Genomic DNA, 25,187 nt, shown 5'->3' on the forward strand with positions numbered 1-25,187 from the left:
AAGAGGAAGAAAACGACGAGACCGACGAAGAAATTGTTACAGATTTCAACCTTGCTGCTCAGATTGCAGAAGAGGAACGTCTCGACGAGGAATATGACTCAGATCAAGATGATCCGAAGTATCCAGAACCTCAAGAAATTCCCAGCGGCTATGAAATAACTGAGGCAGTTGTGGATCCGGTATGGTTGCAGACAGCCACCGAAAAAGATTATTGCCAACATGGCAAACGATTCTACCGTCTCCCGGATGGTTACGAACTGAGACTACCGAATAACGGTCAAACGGCTTTGGACTGTCCTGCTAGCCACATTGTTGTATATGCAAAACATTTAGAGTTTGGTTTACGGTTTCCACTCCATCATTACATCGAAAAAATATTCAGGGCTTGGAACGTTGCAATTGCACAGTTAACGCCTCCGACCATCCGAAATATTGTCTCTCTTGTCTGGGTTATGATATTTATGGACTTTCCCCTTACCATGAACTTATTTCGGAGGTTACATTGGATAAAAAGAGATAGTCAGTCACCCGGATGGTGGTCTCTTTTTACCGCTCCCGGTAAATGTACGGTGTGGCCGAAATTGACCAGTTGCAAGAACTGGAAGAATGAGTTTTACTTTATGAGTGTGCCTAACGATTTTACCGTCCGTAGGACGTTTCATCACCCACACAGCATGTTCGAGACCATACGGTCGAGAAAGTTAGGACCGATGGAGAAAAAGGCTTTTAAATGGTTTAATTGTACATATGTTAGGGCTGGTAAGAAGAATAAAGTTGTTCCGGGGGTGTGATTGCCCCATTGTAATTATATACTGGGCAACGCCCCTCTTTCTCATGTCGGTCTCTGCCATACCGATGCTTTTGGTATGGATGCATTTAAGTATTATATAAATTTGCTTATACTTACCTTCACTGTATTCGTGATTTCTAAATAATTTATGTGTTGCCTGCTTATTCTCGTATCTGCCTGTGTGTATTTACATACACTTGTTTTTACGCCCAAGCTTACCTTTACCATATCGGTTTATTGACGTTTATTATCGGTTTGTCTTTCACCAGGTCTTGACAAGCTTGACTTTAGCCGATTAGGGTTGCATTCTGACGGGAGAGTGAAGCAACAGTGCCCGGATCGGCCAAAGAAGTCATACGACACCCTGCCCTCTTTCGCTACCAGAGCCTCCACAAGAAAAAGAAAAAGACGACAAGATATGGCCCCTACCGAACGCACTACTAAGCCCCGCACCCTAGCTGTGAAAAGGGGTGGCGGGAATGCGTCTAAGAGGACTTCCGAGCCCTCCGACCGAGAGCCACAGAAGCAACAGAAAAGACATGATAGCGATACGGTCCCTCTCCGTCCGGAGGCACAGGAATCTTGGCCGGATGGAGTCGTCAACCTGGAGGACGAGACCGAACCCCAACCGGAAAAGAAGCTGACGGTCACCCTAAGAGATCCAAAAGGTCTTGGGGTCAGCACCGAGGTCAGAACCGGCCAGATGGCCAGCGTTGAAAAGCCTCCAAGCAAGGAGACGACAATCATCTCGGGGCGCACTGGCGGCCTAAGCCAGAATGCTTTCGTCCCGGCTGGCGTCAGTGATTTTATCGAGATTCCTCACGTCAAAATCCCGACAGAAGTCATTGACGGGCTCGCTGTGCCCTCTGGTGCTGCCGGTGACCCATGGCATCCCCGGATCAACGTCAATCGCGGAGAGTCTGTTCTCTGTGACGACCCTGCGACCGGCGGAAGCATGGGGTGGAGGGTACTCAAGGACTTGGCGACGCCAGCCGACAGGCCTGCCAACCGGGCTGCTGCTCCCTGCGGTCAGCTAATGAACAACATGCTCCGGGTAATATAGCATTCTTACCTGTTAGATATGTATCATTTCTGCGTAACATATTTGTGTTCTCTATATTGCTGTTTATATTTATTATTATATATGCTTACTAACGGCAATTTCTGTTATCGTCTACTAGACCGTCAACTCTGCTGTCGAGGTGGTACACATGTACCAACATTATCAGTGCGTCACCGATAATGCTGAGACCAAGCTGAAGAAGGCTGACGACGCTTGTAAGCTCGTCATCAAAGAGCGGGACAAGGTTAAATCCGACATGAAGACCTTGCAAAAGCAAGTGTCCGAGCTAAACAGGAAGCTGACGGATCAGGAGCTGCTACAAAAGAAGGTAGCCAGCCTTGAGCAGAGCCTGAAGAACGAGAGGGATGCTAAGGCAAAGCTGGCCAGCCAAGTTGAGGAGATGGAGCGCGACAAGCCGAGAATCAGGCGCCGAGCCGTTAATCGGTTCCTGCAGACCGACCTCTATGCCAACTTGCTGGTTGACCGGTACACTGCCGGCTGGGTCTCTGCGCATCGCTGTGTGTGCAAAGCGGAGGGGTGGGATTCGACGAAATGGCAGGCCGTTGAGAAGGCTTTTAACGAAGAAATGAACCACTCTCCTACCAGCTATGAGAGTGAGTACTTTGACGAGCTCCCCCCGCATGCTGTGATAACCAATTTAGACCCACGCGAGTTGCCGGAAGTGGAGTTTGATGACGCCCTTATCAGTAGCCCTATTGCCACTCATGCTGGTAAAGATGGGTTTGCCGGTCCCTCCAACAAAGAAGCTGAGAAAGAGCCCGTTAACGCGGCTGAATCAACAAAGGAGGCCGACAAGAATTAACCAGGAGGGCACTCATCTTTGGGCTATAATGTTTATGCTTGTCTGTATCTGTTCTATGCTTCAAACAATTATATCCGTCTGTATTATGTCACATTTTGTCTTTTAATCGTTTGAATATTTTATCTATGTATGTCTGTATTCGTTACAATTTATTTCTAATCAGTTAGTTTATTTACTTCTTTACCATGATCCTCACTGTCATGCTAATTTTGTTTATGCTATGGCCGTTACTTACCCTTTAACTAATATTTAATTATTGCCTTCCTTGAATCATGTTTTAGTTACTCCCTGATTTTTAAAATGAATTTGCGTTTTCGGCTTTCAAAATTACACTTCTCGGTATTGTATTCGTGATTTAAAATTTTTTTGAAAAAACCTAAGAATGCACTCAACCTTGTTATCGGTATCTTCATAATACATCTTATCAATAATACTTTATTATCGGTATTTCCGAGATATACCCTATCGATAATACTCCCCGAGTTTTTCGGCAGAATTTATTCGTAAACAAATTCTGGGAAAACTCTGGATTGCCTGTGCTGAATATCGGATACAAAACATATCGAGATAAAGTATCCAACCTTTGTCAGGCTGAGCAAAGGCAGTGGATCAGACCGCACTTTCAACTCCCCTTGAGGTCCATTATCATGATTATTATATTATTTTATTTTTTTTAATTTTCCCTCACTTGAACGACCGAGTCAGCTAGCTAGGCTGTGGTCAGATCGTATCGAAAGTAGGTAATTCGATTGTATTTCATAAGTGTTGAAATAGATTACAATACTAACAAATGCCGAGAACATACGTGTGACAACATGTCATCAAAATTTATACTACATAAAATAGAACATATTTACGTTTCACATGAAATATTTCTTTAACACACTAGCGTTCCAAACATTCTTCAGGGGAACACCTTCAAGGGTCATTAGCCGATAAGACCCTTGCCTAAGTGTTTCATATATTTGGTAAGGCCCCTCCCAAGTTGCAGTGAATTTACCCTCTGCGTTCCCTTTACCGGTCGCGGCTGTTCTACGCAGAACAAAATCACCATCTTCCATGGGCCGATAATTGACGCGCCGATTATAAGCATGGCTCATTCGGTTTTTGTATGCCGCAGACTTTATGGCAGACGTCAACCTTACTTCCGGTAGGAAATCCAATTGCTGTCGAAGCAGCAAATCATTCTGACTTTCGCAGAAGTGTTGTACCCGAAAAGAAGGTAATCCCACTTCCGCCGAAACCACAGCCTCTAAGCCGAAAGCGAGGTTAAAAGGAGATTCCCCCATAGTTTCCCTTGTTGTCGTACGATTTGCCCATAAAATCTCAGGTATCAGATCTGCCCACAAGCTTTTAGCGTCTTCTACCTTTTTCTTAACTGCCCCTAGTATCTGCTTGTTAGCGGCCTCAGCTTGGCCGTTTGACTGCGAGTGACATATCGCCGCATACGCAAACTTGACTTTGTATATGCTTAGAAAGTTTTTTACCGGGCTACAGTCAAATTGTGAACCGTGATCAAACACCATTGCTGTCGGCAATCCGAACCGCGTAAAGATGCTTTTCCAGATAAACTTTTTTACCTCATTCGCTGTAATCTTTGCTACCGGTTCTGCCTCTATCCATTTGGTGAAGTAGTCTATCCCCACAATCAAGAACTTACGGCCACCTGTTGCTTACGTGAACGGCCCGATAATGTCCATCCCCCACTGAGCAAATGGGATTGGGTTAAGAATGGGTGTTAAATCATTTGGAGGTTGGTTAATCACAGGCCCGTACTTCTGGCACTTGTCACATTTTTTAGCATATTCCATGGTATCCGCGTTCATTGTCGGCCAATAGTAGCCCCGTTTCATTGCTTCCAAGGACATTGACCGACCCCCCGCGTGATTACCGCAATCACCCTCGTGTATTTCTTCTATCAGCCTTGCCGACTCATAAGCCGTTATACACCTTCGCAGTGGTAACGAAAACCCCCGCTTATACAACAAACCTCGGAACATGATAAACCAGACACTGTCTTTCTGAACCTTTCTTGCCTCCGTCTTGTCGGCAGGAAGAACAATATGTACCTTGTAGGCCAAGATATCATCATACCATTCTCGTCCCGCAGTTGTGCAACATATGTCCTTAGGAGGTTGTTCGTCAATACTTCTTTCTTTCAAAACCTCTACCATAACTGTCCTCTCCAAGTCATTGAAGCTTGAACTTGCGAGTTTAGCCAAGGCGTCTGCCTGTGTGTTCATTGCCCGAGGAACCAACTTAATTTCGAAGTATTCTAGACCAGAAGTAACACTCTTGAGTTTTGCCAAATATGCCGTCATACTTGGCTCTCGAGTTTCGTAAGTTCCGTTAAACTGATTTGCCACTAACTGTGAGTCAGTCGTCATCTTAATGCGCTTTGCTTCCGCAGATATGCACAGTTGTATCCCTGCTAACGCTGCTTCATATTTTGCCTCATTGTTCGAGGCCTTGAACTTGAACTTAACGGCATACTCGAACACATCTCCCTGGGGAGAGATCATAATTACCCCTGCTCCTGAGCCGGTTGAAGCAGATGAGCCGTCAACTGATACCTTCCATGTGCCGACATCATCCTCCTCTTCATAATATGATGTTTCGACAATGAAGTCAGACAAAGCCTGGGCTTTGATTGATACCCTTGGCTTATATGTAATAACATATTCAGATAATTCAATCGCCCATTTAAGCAAGCGGCCAGACGTTTCCATCTTTTGCAAGGATTTCTCTAACGACTGATTCGTTAAGATATCAATTGCATGCGCATCAAAGTAAGGACGCAATTTTCGTGCAACCACAACTACTGCATACGCGATCTTCTCTACTACCGGATACCTTCTCTCGGCAGCATTTAAAACGTGGCTCACGAAGTAAATTGGCAGTTGGATTTTTTGCCGCTCTACTAGGAGCACCGCTGCTACCGTCTTTGCTGAGGCGGAGATATAAAGCTGTAATGTTTCTCCTTGTTCCGGCCTTGCGATGGTGGGTAAGGACCTCAAATGATTTTTTACAGCCTGGAACGCCTTAGATTGGTCCTTCCCCCATTCAAACAGCTTGTTTTGTCGTAAAATTACAAAGAATGGTAGGGCTTTATCAGCTGACTTGCTGATGAATCTTGTTAACGCAGCCATTCGACCGGTGAGCTTTTGTACATCTTTTATACATTTTGGTTCTGGTAAGCTAAGAATCGCCTCAATCTTATTAGGGTTAGCGTCTATACCCCTTTCGCTCACCATGAAACCGAGAAACTTTCCTGACCGGACGCCGAACACACATTTCTCCGGGTTTAACTTCATCCGGTAGCGTCGAAGGGTTTCAAAATTTTCTCTCAGATCAGCGACGTGATCCGTAGCCAAACGGCTTTTCACAATTGAATCGTCCACATACACTTCTACATTCCTTCCTTTCTGGTTCGCAAATACCTTGTCGACCAGTTTCTGATATGTGGCCCCTGCATTTCTCAATCCAAACGGCATAGCCCTGTAACAAAAAACTTCGGAATCGGTAATGAATGCCGCCTTGGTTCGATCCGGCTCATATAAGCTGACCTGGTGATACCCAGAGAAAGCGTCCATGAAGCTCAGTAGAGCGTGACCGGAAGTTGAATCTACCAATCTATCTATCCTCGGCAAAGGATAACAATCTTTCGGAAAGGCTCTGTTCAAGTCCGTAAAGTCCACGCACATTCTCCACTTCCCTGACGGCTTCTTTACCATGACCACATTCGCTAACCATTTGGGATATGTGCAGGGTTCGATAAAACCGTCCGCTAGCAATTTGTTCACCTCTGATTGAATAGCCTCCATTTTCTCTGTTGAGAAATTCCTTTTTTTCTGTCGAACGGGTCTTGCTCTCCTGTCGACATTGAGCTTGTGTACTATGACGTTCGGATGTATCCCGGGCATCTCGTCCGCCGAGAAAGCGAATACGTCAGCACTTTCTTGCAACAATTCCACCAAATGGCAGCGCGTGTCGACATCCATATCGGATCCCACACGCACTACCCTACCGGTCACTCCGGGCTACAACTCGATCTCGACAGTCTCGCCTCCCGGGGAAGGACGCGGAGCAGTTACCGGCCTAGTATCAAAATTTTCCATAGCCAAGTCATGCGTGGAAGGAATTTGTTCTCGCTTGGCTGGGGTCCGTTCACAAGCTGGTTGTCGGCCTGGTTGCTTCAGTGCCGATACATAACACTCCCTTGCCATAGTCTGACTACCCCGTACGCGCTCTGTTGTTCCCGCGTTAGATACGTATACCATGGTTAAGTGGTACGTTGACACCACAGCTTGCATGTCATGAATTAAAGGCCTACCGACAATGGCGTTGTAAGCGGATGGCACATCAATCACCAAAAACTCTGCCATGACGTCTCTTATTGCCGGACCCTCTCCCATTCGAACCTGAAGAACAATGCTACCTTCAGGTCGTACCGTCGATCCGTTGAAGCCTATCACGGGATAGGACACTGGCGTCAAGTATTTTCGGCCAATCCTCATGACATCAAAAGCCCTAGCAAACAGAATATTTGCAGAACTTCCGCCGTCAACGAGTGCCCGCTTGATATCTGCTCCATTTACCGTCAGTATCAGCACTAACGGATCATCATGAGGGTAAACTATTCCCTTAGCATCCTCCTCCAAAAAAGATATCGAAAGCATGGAAGAAGGCCGAGGTCGTTCCTCTACGCTCAAAGCGTTCACTAGGTGCCGGTATTCCGACAAACTCTTCTTGGCCCCGCTTACGGAACCTCCGTATACCGGCCCTCCCGTGATAACGTCGATTGTTATTTTGCGTCTTGTCGGATTACCTCCTTGTCTAGATGTTTTCGCATGATTCTGCCTGTAAGTATCATCTTGCATTGATTGTTCCCCCTGCTTTCGGTACTCGATTTGCCTAGGCTGTGAATTTTGCTGTCGGCTGGGACCTGCCTGAGTACGATATTGGGATAATCGTCCCTTCCTTATGAGATCTTCAATGTTCTCTTTTAACTGAACACATTCTTCGGTGTAATGACCAACATCTCTATGAAACATGCAATATTTCTTCACGTCCCGACTCTTCGTTATCATCGGTGTCGTCGACTCCAATCTTCTCTATTCTGGTTTATTGAATATATTGCCGCTCTCGGGGTGTTTAACTGTGTATAACTGCTGTAACGACCCAATCCCCTTGTCGGCCTTCCGGGTCTCTGCTGGCCTTGCGACAGCGCCCTGCTTACCCCACCCATCTGGGAATTCGAGCTATTATCACGTTGCCTTCTGGGGGGCTCTGCCGACGATATCTGACGGCTCGTTTTCAGCAGCTCCTCACTTTTTATGTATTCGTGAGCTTTGGCAAATGCTACCCCTAAGTTTGGGAAAGACTTCCGCGACATATATTTTTTGAAGTCGTTGTCACCTAGTCCATTCATCAATGCCATTACGGCAATTTCTTGCTGTAATTTTGGTATAGTGTTAGCCTCGTTATTGAAGCATCTAATGAAATCTCTGAGCGACTCATCCTTTCGTTGTTGAATAGCCATGAGCTCGCCAGATGTCCTTTGTCTCGCACTATTACTTATGTACTGACCTGTGAACAACTCCACCAGGGTCTCAAAGCAGTCAATTGATCCCGGCTCTAAGTTGGAGAACCAATCCGAGGCTGCGCCGGTAAGAGTCGTAGGGAAAACTTTACACCACACAGCATCGGTGTCTGTATACAGCAACATATGACTCTCAAACGCGGCCACATACCGCTTTGGATCGCCCTTACCGTCATACGTACAGGACGACATCTTTATTTTCTCCATTTGCTGGTCGAGTACCACTTGTGTGAACGGAGATATTTTGGGCCTGATGATTGCCCTGACTGCCCGCCTTTCCGGGCCACTAGAGATCTCATGCCGATAAGAACCTGAATCCCCCACCTGGGCGCCTTGTGTGAGTTGGCGCTCGGTCGGTGTGGTCTCTTGGCCACGGCTTCTTGACGGTTGTTGTTGTCCCGCCTGGTTGAATTGACTCTCCAAGTTGACTATCAACGGCTTTGTCGGTACCTCATCCCGTATTCCCCCTGCCGTTAACTCGGCTTCCTTTCTTTTCTTAGACATAGCCCGTATGACCTTGGTCGTTATCTCCAGCTCCTCCGGGGTAAACCCCTCCAAGGGATCTGGGGTCACTGCTCTGCTACGGTCAGGTGTTATGGGCCTGTTCATTGTGTTACCGTGAAGGAGATGAGTTTCATCTTCGACCATGATTTCTGGTACTATGATTTTATTCGTGTTAGCATTAAGGACATTGTTATTGTATTGCCGGTTATCAACTTCTAGCACCGGTACTGAAGTTCCCTTACTTCCTTCCATGACTGTGAGAGGTCATGTTGGACGATAGAAGTTATTACTATCCCCTCCTTCTAGCGCCAATTGTTCCTGCTGGATTCTGCTTCCGGTAATGTCTGAGGGCTGGTAATGGTTTACCGTCCAATTGCTCGCCTACACAGCCAATACAGATTAGCTAGCCCGGGGGTTATCCGGGAATAACCACTCCGATGCTAAAGTTAGTACCTTTGTGAGAAGAAAGTGAAGAAAGTGAAAGAAGAGAGAGAAAGTGTTTTAGAGAGAGAGGGAGAGATTCTACCTTTGAAATAAGGATTTGTTTGGGTATTTATAGGAACGCAACCAAGCAGGTGCCACCTATACAGATAGGTGGCACACCGACCTTGATACTAGCAGGTGCTTACGCTGCACTAAGCAGCTCTCCACGTGTCAGTGGGACATGCCACGTTTCAAGAAGCAGCTCTCCACGTGGTAGAGACTAATGCCGGTAAGGACATGAATTATTCAATGATTAACGAGGGCTTTAAACTGCACGGCACTCTTTTACCGGCATATTATGATACTACCGGTATATCCCGTACAAGTACCTTAATCAGTGTAACTTAATTGAATCAAACCCAACGCATCAAGTAGAAGATGTGAACTTAGTTTTTAGCTCTCAACAATGGCTAATATGTAGGCATGCATTGATGCATACTACGGAGTACGGAGTAATAGTTGACGCACGCATACATATTTTCCTACTGTGATTTTTCTGGACATTGTTTATGCTTAACAGGCTATCTTACATCACTAATCTTAGCAAGTTGAATTTGATTTATGATTTGTCTTTTGCAATTCTCTTTGGTTGAAACAATAATGAAGAAATATAGTTTCATGTTCCCTATGACCTGATTTGTTTGCTCTATTCATGAAGAAATAGTTTCATGCTCTCTTTTTAGTTGGTATTCAAAGATTGTTTCATGCTACAAATGTCACTCTATGTATCTCTCTTCCTTTTTCACTCACTCGCACACACACAAAAGCAGTTCGTGATTTGTACAAGCGGGTGTACTATACGCATGGTACATTCGCCTATAAATAAAAGAACATAACTTATAAATAAAAGAACATTACCTAAATCAAAGAACATTGCATATAAATATAATCTTTGAATTTATATAAGGAAAATTTGATTTTTACCACCTTCAATAACGACTTTATTGAATTTACCACCTCCAAAAAAAAAGATTTACTTTACCACCTCATAAAAAAATAAAACATCAGTTTTACCACCAATTACCTCCAACTAACGGATTCAGCTCCACCACCTAACCGCTACCAGCCACCGTCAGGACCCACCTAAATCCTAAACCGCTACCAGCCACCGTTGGGACCCACAGCCACCGCATCGATTTCGACCCCCTTCCACCAATTTCCGACCTCAAAACCCTAGCCACCACCTAACAGCTACGACCAACCCCACCACCTAACCGCTACCACCGCATCGCACACCACAGCCTCACCGATTTCTACCCCCTTTCTACCAATTTCCGACCTCAAAACCCTATCCAACACCCAACAGCTACGACCAACCCCACCACCATCCAAACCCAGACGTGAAACCACCGCGACCCGAAACCACCACCACCACCCAGACGTGAATCCACCGCAATCCACCCCAGCCAACCTAACCAGAAACCACGCCACCCAGACGCGAAACCATCGCGACCCGAAACCACCACCACCCAGGCGCGAAACCCACACGAATTGAAATTCCGACCAACCGAGGTAGTTGATTTCGTTGCTGGTTGGTCGACATGGAAGATCGGGGAAGATGAAGAAGAAACGTCAAAAATGTGGGCCCTACTAACGGATTCATGGACGGAATCCGTTAGTTGGTGGTAAAATCGAATATTTGGAAATTTTGGTGGTGGTAAAGTAAATCTTTTTTTGGAGGTGGTAAATTCAATTAAGTGATTATTTGAAGGTGGTAAAAGTCAAAAGTCCCTTTATATATAATAATGGGAATATAAGAAAATCGTTGCTATAAAATTTATTAAAATAAAAGAAAATATCATATAAATAAAAGAACATTACATATAAATAAAATAACATTACCTATAAATAAAATAATATAATAATAAAAGAACATTACATATAAATATATTCTTTGACTTCATATAATAATGGACATGTATAAAAATCGTAGTTATAATAATTTATTATACATTTTTTTTTGAGGAAAATAATTTATTATACATACAAACAAACATAGAGTAGAAAAATTAATATTAAATTAAATGAACAAAGTACAAGAACAAAAATAAAAAATAAAAACCCCTAAAATTTTTTTCTGTTCACTCTCTTCAAACCTAGCCACCATATTGAAACTTAGGGGCTGCCATCGATATTTATCGATGGTAAGCCCCAAATTCTTCTTTAATTTAATGTTTTTGGCCAATAAAGATCACCATCAATATGGTAATTTTAGTCAGTTCCTTCATGTAGGGTTTAGTCAGTCCCTTCATGTAGGGTTTAATATTGTTTGTTTGTTTTGTTTTAGTGTGTGCAGGGATACAAATTTGGAAGATTTGTCTTGCAAATTTGTGGAATTGCGCGTTTGTTGGTATAGGGGATGCAGATTTAGAAGATTCGTCTTGCAAATTTGCAGATCTTGATGACCAATCAAGTTATATCTCTTTTGCGACTATACATCAATGGAGCTCCGTGAAGAACGATGCAAAGATATCTAAAATTATTCAGAGCAGTTCAGAAGCGATGTAGTTTAGGGGTATTTAATTCTTGTATTGAGAATTTAGATCTCTTAAGGGATGATTGTAAGTGCCGAATGGCTACGAAAAAAAAAACAATACATATAAAATAAAAAACATTAAATATAAATAAAAGAACATTAAATAAAATCGAAGTTATAACAATTTATTATACATTACAAACGGACATGGTGTACATCATGTTTTTTGAAAAAAACATTATATATAAAATAAAAAACATTACATAAAAATAAAATAACATTATTGCATAAAAATAGAAGAACATGAAATTTGTCCCAATGCTTTTTTTTTTATTTATATGTAATGTACTTCCAGTGTACCATGCATCTACTATAATATTTTCACAGAAGAGTATAAGAAAACAAAACATTCTATTACTTTTCCATTTTTCCCTTTCATTAATTTCATCCAATAAAATTTATATTTATTTTGCTTGACGGATATTGCAAAATTACCTATTTGCACATATGATTTAGGTTCATGTGAAAACCATGTATATGGTGCGAAGACTGCAAACTATTCTTACAGTAAGAACCACACATATGGACAGTGACGGATGTAGTATTTTTAGTGTGGAGGGGCACTAAATAAAAAAATAAATAAAATGCTTGTATAAGGGCTTGAACCTTAGACTTTTAGTCCAAATTCAATGCATTACTATTATGACAAAACTAATTTGATGTTATTTATTGCATTAAAATTGTATTTAACCTATAAATTTATACACACTTAATAAAAAAAAAAAAAAAAAAAATTGGGGGGCCGCCGGTGCCACCCTGGCCCCTTCATAGATCCGCCAATACATATGGTAAGTGCAATAAAGCTAAAAAGTACATCAAAACTTTTTTTTTTTTTCTTTTCATATTTTAACCTTATTACATTCATTTCTATCTTTCCCCTCTTCTTAAAATCAGTGTTCACTCCTATGTTGCAATATTAGGAGACTGTAGGAATTAGAAAGTATATGACAAGTACAAGTATAATTTTATTTTTGTTGATCATGCAATTAAAGTCCAATGATTTTTTCTCTGTTTTTTTTTTTTGTTTTTTTTTTTTTTTTTTTTTTTTTTGTGGCAAGACTAAAGTAAATGTGTGTCACATGACATGGAATAATAAAATGGACTAGGACAAGTAAAATAAAGAAACGTGAGCATCGTGAAGTAATATTCAATAATTGTTAATGCAGCAAAGAACATTATTAAAAGAGTAAAAGGATGGCAAGGCATGTTAGATATATACTTTCAATTAAAAGCCAAAACTTAAATGAGGTCTCTATAAGCTTTTCACCTTGGTAAGTTTGGCATCAGCAAAAGTGAAAAGCATGTTTGAAAGACTGAATGATTGTATGGCCGGCTTCATAAAATACCACTTCCTTTCACATGCTTGTTAATTAATGATCTTAAAAATTAAAATACCATATACTACCTCTAATTTTTTTTTTTTTTTAAAAAAAAATTGACACGTTTTGACGTTTTACACTATTCACATAATCTATTTTGACTTCGTTTTAGTATTAGATAAACACATAATCATGTGAGATCTTGTTAGATTCATCTTATCTCAATGTCTATTTTCCAAATATTAAAATTTCATAATTTTTTCTAATACGTAACTAAAGATAGTTACATTTAAAACTATGTGCTTGCAAATGTTCCTAAATGAAATGTGGCAACTAATAAAAATAGAGGAAGTATTAATCTAATTATTCTTCTAATTTTTTTTCTCTTTTTTTGTTGGCTTCACCACACAATTGATAGTGCTATATATTGTGTATTACTAAAATTGTCACAAAACCACAACTACTTATATTAACCAAAAAAATCTTCATCAGTACTGTCTTAGAGTGTTCACATGGGATCTTTTACCAAAATGGCTATTTTGACAAAAGTATTTACCAAAACGGCTAATTATAAAATTTAATTCTCAAACTAGATAAATTTAATGATTTGAAAAGATATTATTTATTTTTTATATTCCTTTGAACCTGTTCGGTTCACTTTTTTTTTTGGGTTTGCATGATGATGAAGCATTGGATTGTAAGTGATAAAGCAGGAAGATTTATGTCGATGAGTACATAGGATAATCAAATTAAATTTGGTTCATGTTAGCAGATCCCACTTATGGGATTAAGGCTTTGATTAATTAATCGATCTAATAGTCACTTTCATAATTAGAGACTTTTAAATATTGCAAACAACACCCTAACTATAACCATTAGAGTTACTTTAGATTGAATGAAAATTTTCTTAAGGCCAGCAGGTAATAAAACAATTATTTAATACGTGTAGAGGGAGTTTATATATTAAAAGAAAGAAACCACGTTTTTTAATGTTTTACTCTTGCGTTATCCAGGTTTTCTTTGGCACGACAAATAGGAAGTATATATATTGATATTTAAATGTGAACGTAATCCACACCATATATTAATGATGATATTGAATTAATATGTAGAGTTATAAACACCATAATTGATGAAAATATACAAAAGAAAAATGAAAAGTAGATTATATTGAGGAATAAAATAAAGTTACAAACTAATTTGTTAAAAGGAATTCATACTATCTTCCCTGAAAAAGAAACATATCTTACTGGATCATTACGTAAAGAATATGAGCATGCATGCTAAGATCCCCAGCAAGCTAAGGTAGTAGTATATATAAACATGCGAAGGTGAAATCAATTTACTAATCAACCAATTTAATTGCTTTTTTTTCCCTTAAAAAAACCAAATAAACAAACAAACAATTATAAACTGATAATTCATCATGTCATCCATGGAAGACTCCGGGGTGATTGATAGGCGGAAGCTTTTCGTAGCCGCTATGGAAGGCGACGTAGGCTTCTTCGAGGAAGCACGAAACAACGAGTTAGAAAATTGTGATGAAGACTACTTTTTGAGGCAAACCTCATCTGATAAGTACAATATTCTTCATATTGCGATCAAGTATCGGCAATATGAGTTTATTGAGAAAGTGTTTGTAGAGGGGTTGTTGCCAAGAGCAGTAACTGATAAGCTGATTTATCAGCGGGACAATGACGGGAATACCCCTCTTCATGCTGCGGCAGAAGAAGGCCACATCGAGGCATTCGAGAAGCTTCTTAAATATGGAAAGGGGCAGCCGGAGGCCAACAAGGAGGCGAAGCCGATGGATTGGAGTGCCCAGAATAAAGATGGCAACACGCCCTTGCATGTTGCACTTCTCAAACTCAAGTTTGAGGTTGCTGTATGGTTGGTGGAAGAGTATCCTGAGCTGGTTGCTCTAACCAACGAAGATGGGAACACTCCTCTTCATGTTTCGACAGCAGTGGACGATGTGAGCATTTTCAGGGTGCTCTTTCTTGATAAAGATATTGTAAAATGGCAGCCGACATGGAGGTTGAAGAATAAAGAAGGCAACACGCCGCTACATGTTGCAATTATCAATTACAATTGGAAAACTGCTAAATTGCTGCTGGAACTGTATCCTGCGTTTGCTAGTGTTACCAACAATTCCAAGCAGACGCCTCTTCATCTTGCAATTATCAAATATCCATTTATGGGTAACTACTCAATCTCTCTACTCTCCCTAATATAATTTGTCGTACATATTATATTAATAAAAGTTTTGTAAACAACCTCTCTTGTCTCTTCAAAACACACTATTTAGATAGTGTTTTAGTCCTTTAGGTTTGATTTGGGGTTACAATTGGAAAAATGTTACCAAATATTATCTCTTGTTTTACGTGCTAATAATTAAATAGTGTTACATGCTAATGATTACATGTCTTACATGATACATTCAAATTGAGACATTTTGGATAAAGTTTTTGGCATAAAAATGACCCTACAAACCTTAATAGGGCAAATTTTGGCATAAAAATCGATGTACTTATTTTTAAAATTGGAACTATTTGTTAAGAGCAAAATTAACCCTAGGTTTTAAGATTCTAGATGTCATCATCAATTTCTAATTTTGCGGTCTTAAAAGACTATATTATTTTTAAGTATTTATGAATTTTGGTCTTAATAAAATCTGAAGTAAAGTCTTGAAACTTCAAGACTCAACTTCCCTGGTGAAATCTAACATTTTAAAATTTAATTAAGGGGTGGTTTTATAATTACGTAAAAAATAAAAAGGATGGTTAGTTTATTCTAATAAAGTGTTTTAAGGGGTGGTTATTTAAATTTTCTAGGTAGATTAAATAAGAAATATATACTCCATATTAGACCTATCAATTTCCGACCCGACCCAAACCCGACCCATTTTGTGTGGGTCTTGAACAAAGTTTTTTTTGCTCGTAATCCGATTTAACCCGAACTCGTTTAACCTATAATTTGCGGGGTTAAACCCAACACGAACTCGACCCGTGGTCTCGATTTTATGGGTTTTTTTTAGTTAATATATTTATTTAAAATTAAAATTAGGTTATTGATTAAGTTTGATTGTTTGTCTACCATGAAACATACATTTTATCTCTTGCCCATTTATCCGTTTCATATAACTCTTGCTCAAATCCACACCAATCACCTCCTACACCAAATATATCAACCCACATTAATTGCATCTGTATAACTCACGTCACTGTCGTGTCATACCACTGATTAATAGGTCTACTAAGTACTAATACTATGTCAAGAAATATTATATATAGTCCACATATATAATTATGTTGGTCTATTCCTAATATTTTCATATGTTTAAAGTTTTATTTAGGCATTGATGTGCTTTGGTGAAATGGTGACAATTTAAATTATGTACTATGTAATGGCTAAAATTAATGTAGTGAAAAAGTTTGATTAAAAAATTGGAAAAAGTTTGATTAAAAAATAGTATAGCAAAGTAAACTTGAAAATTAGAAAATTGTAAAAATAGGCAAAATATAATTAAATAATTAATTATTCTAAACTCGTGAGGTCAACTCACAGCTGAAACTTTGAGCTAGGGTTATTGTCCATTTCTTGATTCGTGACCCAAATAAGTGACGACCTAACCCGAAATGACCCGTGACCCGGCCTAGAGCAACTTGACCCGATTGACAAGTCTACTTCATATGTTTCTATTTAAAGGTCATATTGTCTCTATTTCTTTGACATTTTTAGATGCAATATTTGAACTGAAATATATATCTCAAAGCTATACCTCCATTAAATATTAGTAGCAAACTTGCAATCTTGGAATACTTTATACTCCCTCCGTTTTTAAATACTTGCTCCATTTGTCCATGCGCTGAGTTTTAGGAGAAATTGGAGAAAGTAATACAAATATGGAGGTAGTGGAGTAGTTGAGAAAATAAAAAATTATAAAAAGCAAAAGCAGTGCAACAAATAGGAGGAGAGAGAGTATTATGTTGGGTCCACTAAGTATGAGAAATGAATTAAATATTGTAAAAGTTTTCCATAAAAGGAAATGGAGCAAGTATTTAAAAACGGCCGGAAAAGAAAAGTGGAGCAAGCATTTAAAAACGGAGGGAGTATCTCACAAATAATACTTCAAAGTTGCAACTAATATGATTTTTAATGGAGGTAGTATTACCCAAAAAAAAAAAAAGTATACATATTATGTACTACATATATATGAAAACTAAAAATCAAAACAAATCTAACAAGGTATCACATAATGAATAAATTATATATTAGGTATAGATTATTTAGTAGAGCACCAATTATTCCATGTTTAGTTAAATAAAAAATGAAGGGTGACTTTGTTGCTGAAATAGCCACTTTTAAATTGCCCGTGCCATATGATTGAAGTGAGGAATGATAATTCATTTTTAAATTTTTTCAAGGAGTGGGAATATTTCGAAATGTGCAAGACAAGAACAATCCAAGATACTCGAGGATATCTACTATGGAGGTGCACCTTGAGAATGCTGCAAAGGAGGGAAATGTAGAGTTCCTTAACGAAGCACGAAACAATGAAATTGAAAATGGCGAATATTTTGTGAGGCGAAACGACTCTAGTGGAGACAATATCCTTCACATTGCAATCAGTTTTCAGCAATATGAATTTATAGAACAAGTTACAAAGAAGTTGCCAACATCAATAATTGATAAGCTGATAAATCAGAGGAACAACCACGGTGACACCCTTTTTCATGTTGCAGCTGAGGTTGGCAACGAACGCATTTTCAAGCTGCTCCTTGAATTTGATGAAAGTGGGAAGTGGTATGTCAGAAATTCAGATGGCAACTTGCCCTATCAGGTTGCTATGTTAAATAGCTATCAGATGTTAAATAATTGGCGTTACCAGGAAAGCGATAATATCACTGATTATCTTATGAAGGATATTAGTGGTATCATAGATGAGGATTTAATAACAAGGCTTGTAGAAAAAGACAGTAGTGTGGCATGTTGGCTTGACGAAGGAGGTTTGACCCCTCTGCATAGAGCTGCTTCCCTCGACATTTCTATTTATATGAGTGTCATTAAAAAGATACTTGAATGCTGCCCGGAGTCTGCAAAGGTGGCTGATAGAAATTCTGGCAAAACCATCTTACATTATTTGATAAATAGGGTATATACTTACCAACAAGGCAAAGGGCTGCTGCAAATTCCAGAAATTAGCCTCCTGAAGGATGTCAAGGATAATGAAGGAAACACACCATTAGATTTAGCTTGGATATCCAACTTTAAAATGGCGCGACTTCTATTCCATTCCTCCACTTCAACATCTCACGCTCAGGAACGGATTCATTTTGATCAGGTTAGCTGGCTTTTCTGAGTATAATTTCTCTTATTGTTTCAACTTCGTGAAAAATGAATACGAAGTATAAGGTTTTTTTTGTAATACTCCATTAATCATTGGTACTCCGTATAATTGTTTTCATAAAATTATTAGAGCTTACATTTTAGATATTTTTTAAAGGAAATATATTTATTGGTAGTCTAAATTGAAATAGCATATGGAATGGTGATTACTTATTCAATGCAGATGAAAAAGAAAAAGAAGAGGACGTTGGAAGAATATGGAGTAATAGATGGGATAAATATCAAGTTAATAAGGGAGAAAATATCAAAGTTTGGAATAAATTTTTTGTCCTCACGAGATTCCAAGAGAAGAAATGTGCTTCATAACTTGATGCAATTAGAACGGAGAACTCCTATCGAATTTGATGAATATTTGGATTTCATCATTCAAGTTGTTAATACACATCCGATACTTAGTGCTCAAACAGACATTAACGGAGACACTCCATTTCATATTCTCATGCAAAATTCTCCTGATACAAAGATTCATCCTAGCACTACCCAATCCTTAAATTCTCCTGATACATTATTGACTAAATCATCTCTTACATTTGAGTTACTAATGTCATGTGGATATTCTTTTGGTAGGGTGGCCAAAGAAAAGGTTTATGATATTAAGTATGATAAACCTTTGGCGGTACGGAACATGGAAGGAAATACAGTCATTCACGAAGCACTCAAAGCAAATCATTTTTTACCTGCTTTGTTAACAATAGGTGCTATTATTGCTGGTGAAAAGCTTAGCAGAACAACTTTTGGAAAGGGTAACAAACGTAAAGAAACAATTCTCCATCTTCTAGTAGGAAGCCCCTTGGGTAATTTTCTATTCCAATCTCTCGCCTATTAATATTCTTCATAATATATACTCAATAATAATCTGACTCTATTTTCTTCTTAATATTTAAAAATGCAAACCACAAATCATTCATATGACACATGTCATTACAAATTATCCATATGCCAAATGTCACCTCTCTTAATCTTTCAATTTTTGTATTCCCTTTTTAATATAAAATAAAATTAAAATAAATATATTTTATATTGTTAAAGTCTTTATGCAATCCATAAATTGCAAATTAAAGTAAGTAAATGAAGTATTTTATTTCCACCATAATAAAATAAAATTGATCAAAAAAATATTCTTGTATATACCTACCTAAATTCCTTCATCTTCTTCTACAGTTTCACTATCATTCTTTTATTCTTTTAAGTTTTAGCAATGAACTTCATTCCCCTCAATGGTCATAAAACAATTTCTTCGTATTATATCAAAAGTTCCAACCATTAAAAAGCATATATACATGCATACATATAAAAATAACTAACTAATAGCCCGTGCATCAAATGAGCCCAGAGAATAGTTATTCTTAATCCTCAAACTTAATTATTATTGGTTGTCTTGATCGCTCTCCCTAGCAAGCTAGCTCTTCAGATTGTGTAATTAAGTGACGTCCGATCCACCAGGCCATCTTTAAGGAAAAACCTCTCAGATCACCCCACAAAAATCCATCTATCTCTTTCTGTGCTCCACTAGCTACTTGCTAGCCACCACAGTTACAGGCTATGTTACTTGGACTCTTGCACCCATGTCTGTCACAAGCTAATCATACGTCTAATTAAGCATCTGAATTGGATATTTTGAGGGGAAAAAAATCAAGATTTTATACCAAAAGTGAAGCGCCCAAATGTCATAACAATATCTGAGTGTCAAGGTTTCGAAATAGGTTATTGTGGAAATTCTATAGTGGTCGTTTGAAATATGACTATTATAATATTTTAATGATTATATGGTTCATAATTAACGTATTTTTATCCAAGTAATTAATTATTTACTCTATTTTTGCTATTAATTACTATTATCAAATCAACATTTTTTTAATTTATCAAATTTTTAGTTTTAGTTATGTAATTTTTACTCTTATTTTATAGTTTCTTGAAAAATATTTATTTTATGTTGGATTAAAATTTTCAAAAATTATACTTGCATGGTAGAAATTAGAATACTAATTGTGTCCAATTTAAAGTGTGAAAAAATGAATCGCTCATATTGTTTATCATTAAAATAATAAGGTAGTCATATTTCAAACGATCGTTGTAGAAACATCCGGGTTATTGAGGTGAAATGAAAAACTAGTCCGTGCATGTAGCATAGGTTAGAAGTTACTGCTTGTTTTTTTAATCCATTTTTGTACTAATTACTAGATAGTTTTACAATGGCTACAATAATTTCATGATCATTATAATATTTTGATCATGACCATTGATATTTAATACTTAATTAGGTACGTTGATTTTTTTACCTTTTTTTAAAGGAAAATGTTTGACTAATTATTAATGTCTAAAATTAAATGTTTTGACTGATTATTATTGAGTTCTTTTTTTTTTGGAATGAATTAAAAAATAGATAAAAGAAACTATCAAAAATTTTCTACCAAATCTGTGAGATTCTCAAATTCTCACTATTATTGCACATTTAACTTTTCTTCCATATTTACAGAATTACAGTAATTGATGTTCTTACAAAAATCAACCTGCCCTCCTATTATATTGCCAAATAGATACAACTTGTTTGATGCTTGATTTTTAGTTCTTTTGTTTACTATCAATTTTTTTTTTTTTTAAATCGCAGTAAAAGTTATTAATTATTCAAGCTCTAGATTTATTCTCATAAGATGAGTATTATATTGTTTGTGATTTCATTGGTGGAGCCCCAGTTTCTCTTCTTGAGAAACATTTAATGTTTCTCAAAATGGCAAGAACTGTAAATAAAAGCAACTTTAATAATATTTTATTATTTTTTGGTTGCTGATTCACTCATGTCCCTCATTCCCTTCTCTCTCCTGCTTCCTTCTTTTGAACTTATTAACGTAACAATGGTGGAATTGTTACCCAGATTAGACAGCAACCCACCACCACAGCATAGACCAACCCCAACCCACCATCTCGACAGCCATTTTCGGCAGTTTCTTCCGGCGGCTTCGCCGCCGAGTTCTACGAAAACCCTAAGAAAAGTGGAGAAAGAAAGGGCATTGTTAACCCTAGAGGGTAAGTGTTTTTTTAACCTCAAAAGCTGCTTCAATGGTGGAGAGAAAGGTGCTTCAATGGAGGAGAGAAGTTGCTTCAATGGTACATCTAAAATGTCAGTAATTGTTGAAAAGGAGAAAAAAAAATTAGAGAATTACATTTTTATCCCTGATTTACTAGCTAAAAAGACAAGTTTATGCCTATGAGAAACACTCCTTGTTTCTCAAGAAGAGAAACTTGGAATTACCCAATTTCATTTGTTAAATATTTAGATGAAATCGTTAAATACATAAGAAACATTTTTTTTTACTTGATTTAAACTCTCTGATCATTGTAGACATTGTTCATAGTTATTTCTACATATGTGGCACATTAATTTTAACTCTTATTCATCATTTGTTAATTTTAATAGTGTGGCAATTGAATTATGTAATTATAAAATAAATAACAACCTTCATCTTCGTTGGCTAAAAGTTGTTGATTTTCTATGTGACTCTAAAATATTTTGAAAATGCCTAATTACATAATTATTAAAATTTATATTTGATTATATATGGAAGTGATACCATCTCCGTCTTGTATTTAGTGGAGTAGCGGCGTGATGTGATAAAGCATGTGCAAGATCAAAATAAAGAGGCGGCGAACAGCCAAGACCAGGATGGACTAACCCCGATCATGAGAGCGGTTCAAGTTGGTCACATAGATGCAGTTAAGACATTGTATCATCTTAACCCAGAAGCGTCGAAAAAAGCTGACAATAATGGTCAGACACTCTGGCACATGTTGGTGAATCAACCATCATCCAAGACACAGGAATTCGTTAATGGCATTGGAAAAAAACATCATTTGATAGATATGTTGAAAATCAGAGACAATGATGGGAAAACGCCATTACATCTGGCATTTGAATCTCGACGCTTTACCCATGCACGTCTTTTTCTCAAGTGCTCATATGATGAATGGTCCCATGCAAAAAAAATAAAATGGATGAAGGAACTTCTAGAAATTCAAGACGGAGATGGTATCACTTCCGGCGATCGGTTAGCATCTATTTCAGATCTTCCGCAAGATGTAAGTAAATCTATACTATATGTTGTTGTTTTAGCCTATCGCTGTGATCAACTAGTAAATCCAAAATTACTCGTACGTACTTTTTTAGACGGCCTTGTGTGTTAAGAGTTTTCCATATTGTGCATGAAGTCATGCATACTACTTGCAATTATTCATAGCTTTATTTATGTAATACTATCACTATATGCAATGTATTATGTGTGATCGATATGATTAAAAAATATGTTTATTAAAATAGCTTTATTTATCTAATACTAGTATAATTTTAATTGAAAATAAATATATGGATTTGCAAATTTAAAAGGGTGAAGACAGGTAGTGTACCTTTACTAACAATGGTAGCAAGTGATTATGGTTTAAATAGTACGGAGTAGTATTTTTGTACTGAATTTTAAATAAAGAGTATAGGTATAATGGATTTGATTAATTGAAAACTTATTTTTTTTGTTTGTGTATTAATTGGTTGATTGTATTGAAGGACATAAATTAAATGAAGTATCCCCTCAAAAAAAAAAAAAAAAGTATCTTATCAAATTTTTTTTTTTTTTATATAATTGAAGTAATTGTTTGCTACTTTTATTTAAGTATATTTATGCTTTATTGATTGATTGATGTTTTTTTTATATATATTTTAAGGAAAGGGATGTTTATATCTTTTTAGGCGCAAACCACAATCTCTCCCTTCACTTCACCTATATACTTTGATCATTTAAAAGAATAACTTGGATCAATTACGTACATTTAATGCAGATGGAAAAGCTTTTAAGTGAGGATCCTATAGAGTTGATGGGTTTCCGAAGTGTGTATGGTATTTCTACGGTAGAGATGAAAGACTATGTGAACACGATGGGTGTAATAGCAGCACTTTTGACAACAATAACTTACACAACAGCATTCACCGTTCCAGGTGGAGCAGTCCAAGATGATAAAGATGTCAAAGACAAACATGCTGTAGGGACTCCACTTCTTGTAAAATCAGTAGCATTCCAAGCTTTTATGTTCTTTGACATATTGACAATGTGCCTCTCAACAATGGTCTTGTTTTGTCTTCTTTGGATCTTTGCTACGGGAAGTAAACGCAAGTCGGTGATATTAATGGATTTTAGCATCTTACTGCTCTTAATATCATTCTACACAACTCTTGTGTCTTTCATGGCAGGAGTGTATGCTACAACCATCCATGTTAAACCCTGGATTGCTATCTACACTTTGGTAATGTGCTTGTCGTTGATGGTGCTCATGCAAAAATATCTTGTCATCAAGTTTCTTGGACCTGTTGGTCCAATTGTGACATCTGCCGCTCGTATGTATTTTCGATATCTTCGTGATCTTAAATTGTGTAAGAAAGTGAAAGATATAGTTTGTCATGCCTCTAACGCCTTTGCGCGGATTGTGCCAACCCTTCATCGCGATTGACAGTCAGACGATTTGGTCCTATATATATGTAACTTGATAGTATGTACATGCATAACACTTGTTTTTATTTGGGATTGTATAAGTTTGTATTGCTCGACACTATTTTTTAGCATATAATAAGTTTGTTGTTTGTAAAGTATTGTATTTATGTTACTTATAACAACATTATTGAATTGTTGGTTGTAATCAAAATGTTAGATGGCTTGATATTACGATTACATTGCTTTCTTCCGCTTACTCTTTCTCGTTGTTGTTGTTCAGCAATTTACTCTTAATTATCTCCTCATGATCTGATCCCCTTTTTTCACCCACCTCAATACAACTTCCGGCAAATACTTCACCTTGAAAGACTTGATTAATGTGTGGTTGCTATAGGCGTGGGTACCTTGCATGGTACAACATTTCGCATAAAGAGCATTTTATATACATGTAAAGAACATACAGATATAGTGAAAAGAACATATTATTAAAATGCAAAGAACATATACCTAAAGTAAAAAAGAATATATTTGCACTAAAAAAAAGTGAAAAAAACATATGTCCGTGTTGTTTAATTGTCACTGTAATGTACTTTTATTTGTGATATATACATATATATATATATATACATATATATATACATATATATATATACATATATATATATACATATATATATATATATATATATTTAATTGTCACTGTAATGTACTTTTATTTGTGATATATATACATATACATATACATATACATATACATATATATATGTATTTTCAAGAAAGTAGAGGGAGAGCACACGCTATAAGTTGAAAATTTTAATGAACAAGCTAAATCTAAAAAAAAAAAAAAAAAACCCAACTAAGAATAATACAAGACAAACAAAAAGAAATATATAGTACTACCCTTCTTTTATATCAAAAATTATTATTATCTATAAATTGGCATGCAAATTTGACAAAGACTTGTATACAACTGGTGTCGTTTATTTATTGTAAAACGGGTTAAAGTTATGTGCACTTGTTCCACTCCAAAAACTAATGGCTTGCCACTTAGACTACATGCGCAGTCTAGGTCAATGCCGGAAAAAGTGGTCAACATCCACTTTTCCAGCAATTGGTGGTAAGTTGCAACAATTTTTAAAAAATTGGTGGTTTTTAACAACATTTTTTTAAAATGTGGTTTTTTGCAA

At 37.5% G+C, this 25,187-nt stretch overlaps 4 protein-coding genes across 4 annotated transcripts; 2 read left to right on the top strand and 2 right to left on the bottom strand.

Annotated features, from left to right (window-relative positions):
• Positions 1 to 3,536: 3,536 nt before the first annotated feature.
• On the bottom strand, positions 3,537 to 4,202 carry LOC145625330 (uncharacterized). Its single transcript, XM_081678389.1, has one exon. The coding sequence runs from the start codon at positions 4,200 to 4,202 to the stop codon at positions 3,537 to 3,539; it is 666 nt and encodes a 221-aa protein (XP_081534515.1).
• A 2,514-nt stretch (positions 4,203 to 6,716) lies between these two features.
• LOC145625331 (uncharacterized) lies at positions 6,717 to 7,766 on the bottom strand. Its single transcript, XM_081678390.1, has one exon. It carries the CDS (start codon positions 7,764 to 7,766, stop codon positions 6,717 to 6,719), a length of 1,050 nt encoding a protein of 349 aa, XP_081534516.1.
• A 6,716-nt stretch (positions 7,767 to 14,482) lies between these two features.
• On the top strand, positions 14,483 to 24,224 carry LOC145616305 (uncharacterized). Its single transcript, XM_081671008.1, has 5 exons — positions 14,483 to 15,321; positions 17,548 to 18,464; positions 18,693 to 19,323; positions 22,119 to 22,603; positions 23,354 to 24,224. Exons 1-4 carry the CDS (start codon positions 14,547 to 14,549, stop codon positions 22,124 to 22,126), a joined length of 2,331 nt encoding a protein of 776 aa, XP_081527134.1. The 5' UTR covers positions 14,483 to 14,546; the 3' UTR covers positions 22,127 to 22,603; positions 23,354 to 24,224.
• LOC145625332 (protein ACCELERATED CELL DEATH 6-like) lies at positions 22,208 to 24,019 on the top strand. Its single transcript, XM_081678391.1, has 2 exons — positions 22,208 to 22,603; positions 23,354 to 24,019. Exons 1-2 carry the CDS (start codon positions 22,208 to 22,210, stop codon positions 24,017 to 24,019), a joined length of 1,062 nt encoding a protein of 353 aa, XP_081534517.1.
• Positions 24,225 to 25,187: the final 963 nt, after the last annotated feature.

This window comes from Chenopodium album, chromosome 3 (assembly GCF_948465745.1).
Source record: "Chenopodium album chromosome 3, dcCheAlbu1.1, whole genome shotgun sequence".
In the NCBI taxonomy this organism is placed as follows: Eukaryota; Viridiplantae; Streptophyta; class Magnoliopsida; order Caryophyllales; family Amaranthaceae; genus Chenopodium; species Chenopodium album.

Coding starts and splice junctions, on each gene's coding strand:
- LOC145625330 (XM_081678389.1), bottom strand. CDS start 4,202: ATGGTGTTTGATCACGGTTCACAATTTGACTGTAGCCCGGTAAAAAAC.
- LOC145625331 (XM_081678390.1), bottom strand. CDS start 7,766: ATGATAACGAAGAGTCGGGACGTGAAGAAATATTGCATGTTTCATAGA.
- LOC145616305 (XM_081671008.1), top strand. CDS start 14,547: ATGTCATCCATGGAAGACTCCGGGGTGATTGATAGGCGGAAGCTTTTC. Junction 15,322..17,547: donor TATCAAATATCCATTTATGG/GTAACTACTCAA, acceptor AATTTTTTCAAG/GAGTGGGAATATTTCGAAAT. Junction 18,465..18,692: donor AACGGATTCATTTTGATCAG/GTTAGCTGGCTT, acceptor TATTCAATGCAG/ATGAAAAAGAAAAAGAAGAG.
- LOC145625332 (XM_081678391.1), top strand. CDS start 22,208: ATGAGAGCGGTTCAAGTTGGTCACATAGATGCAGTTAAGACATTGTAT. Junction 22,604..23,353: donor TTTCAGATCTTCCGCAAGAT/GTAAGTAAATCT, acceptor CATTTAATGCAG/ATGGAAAAGCTTTTAAGTGA.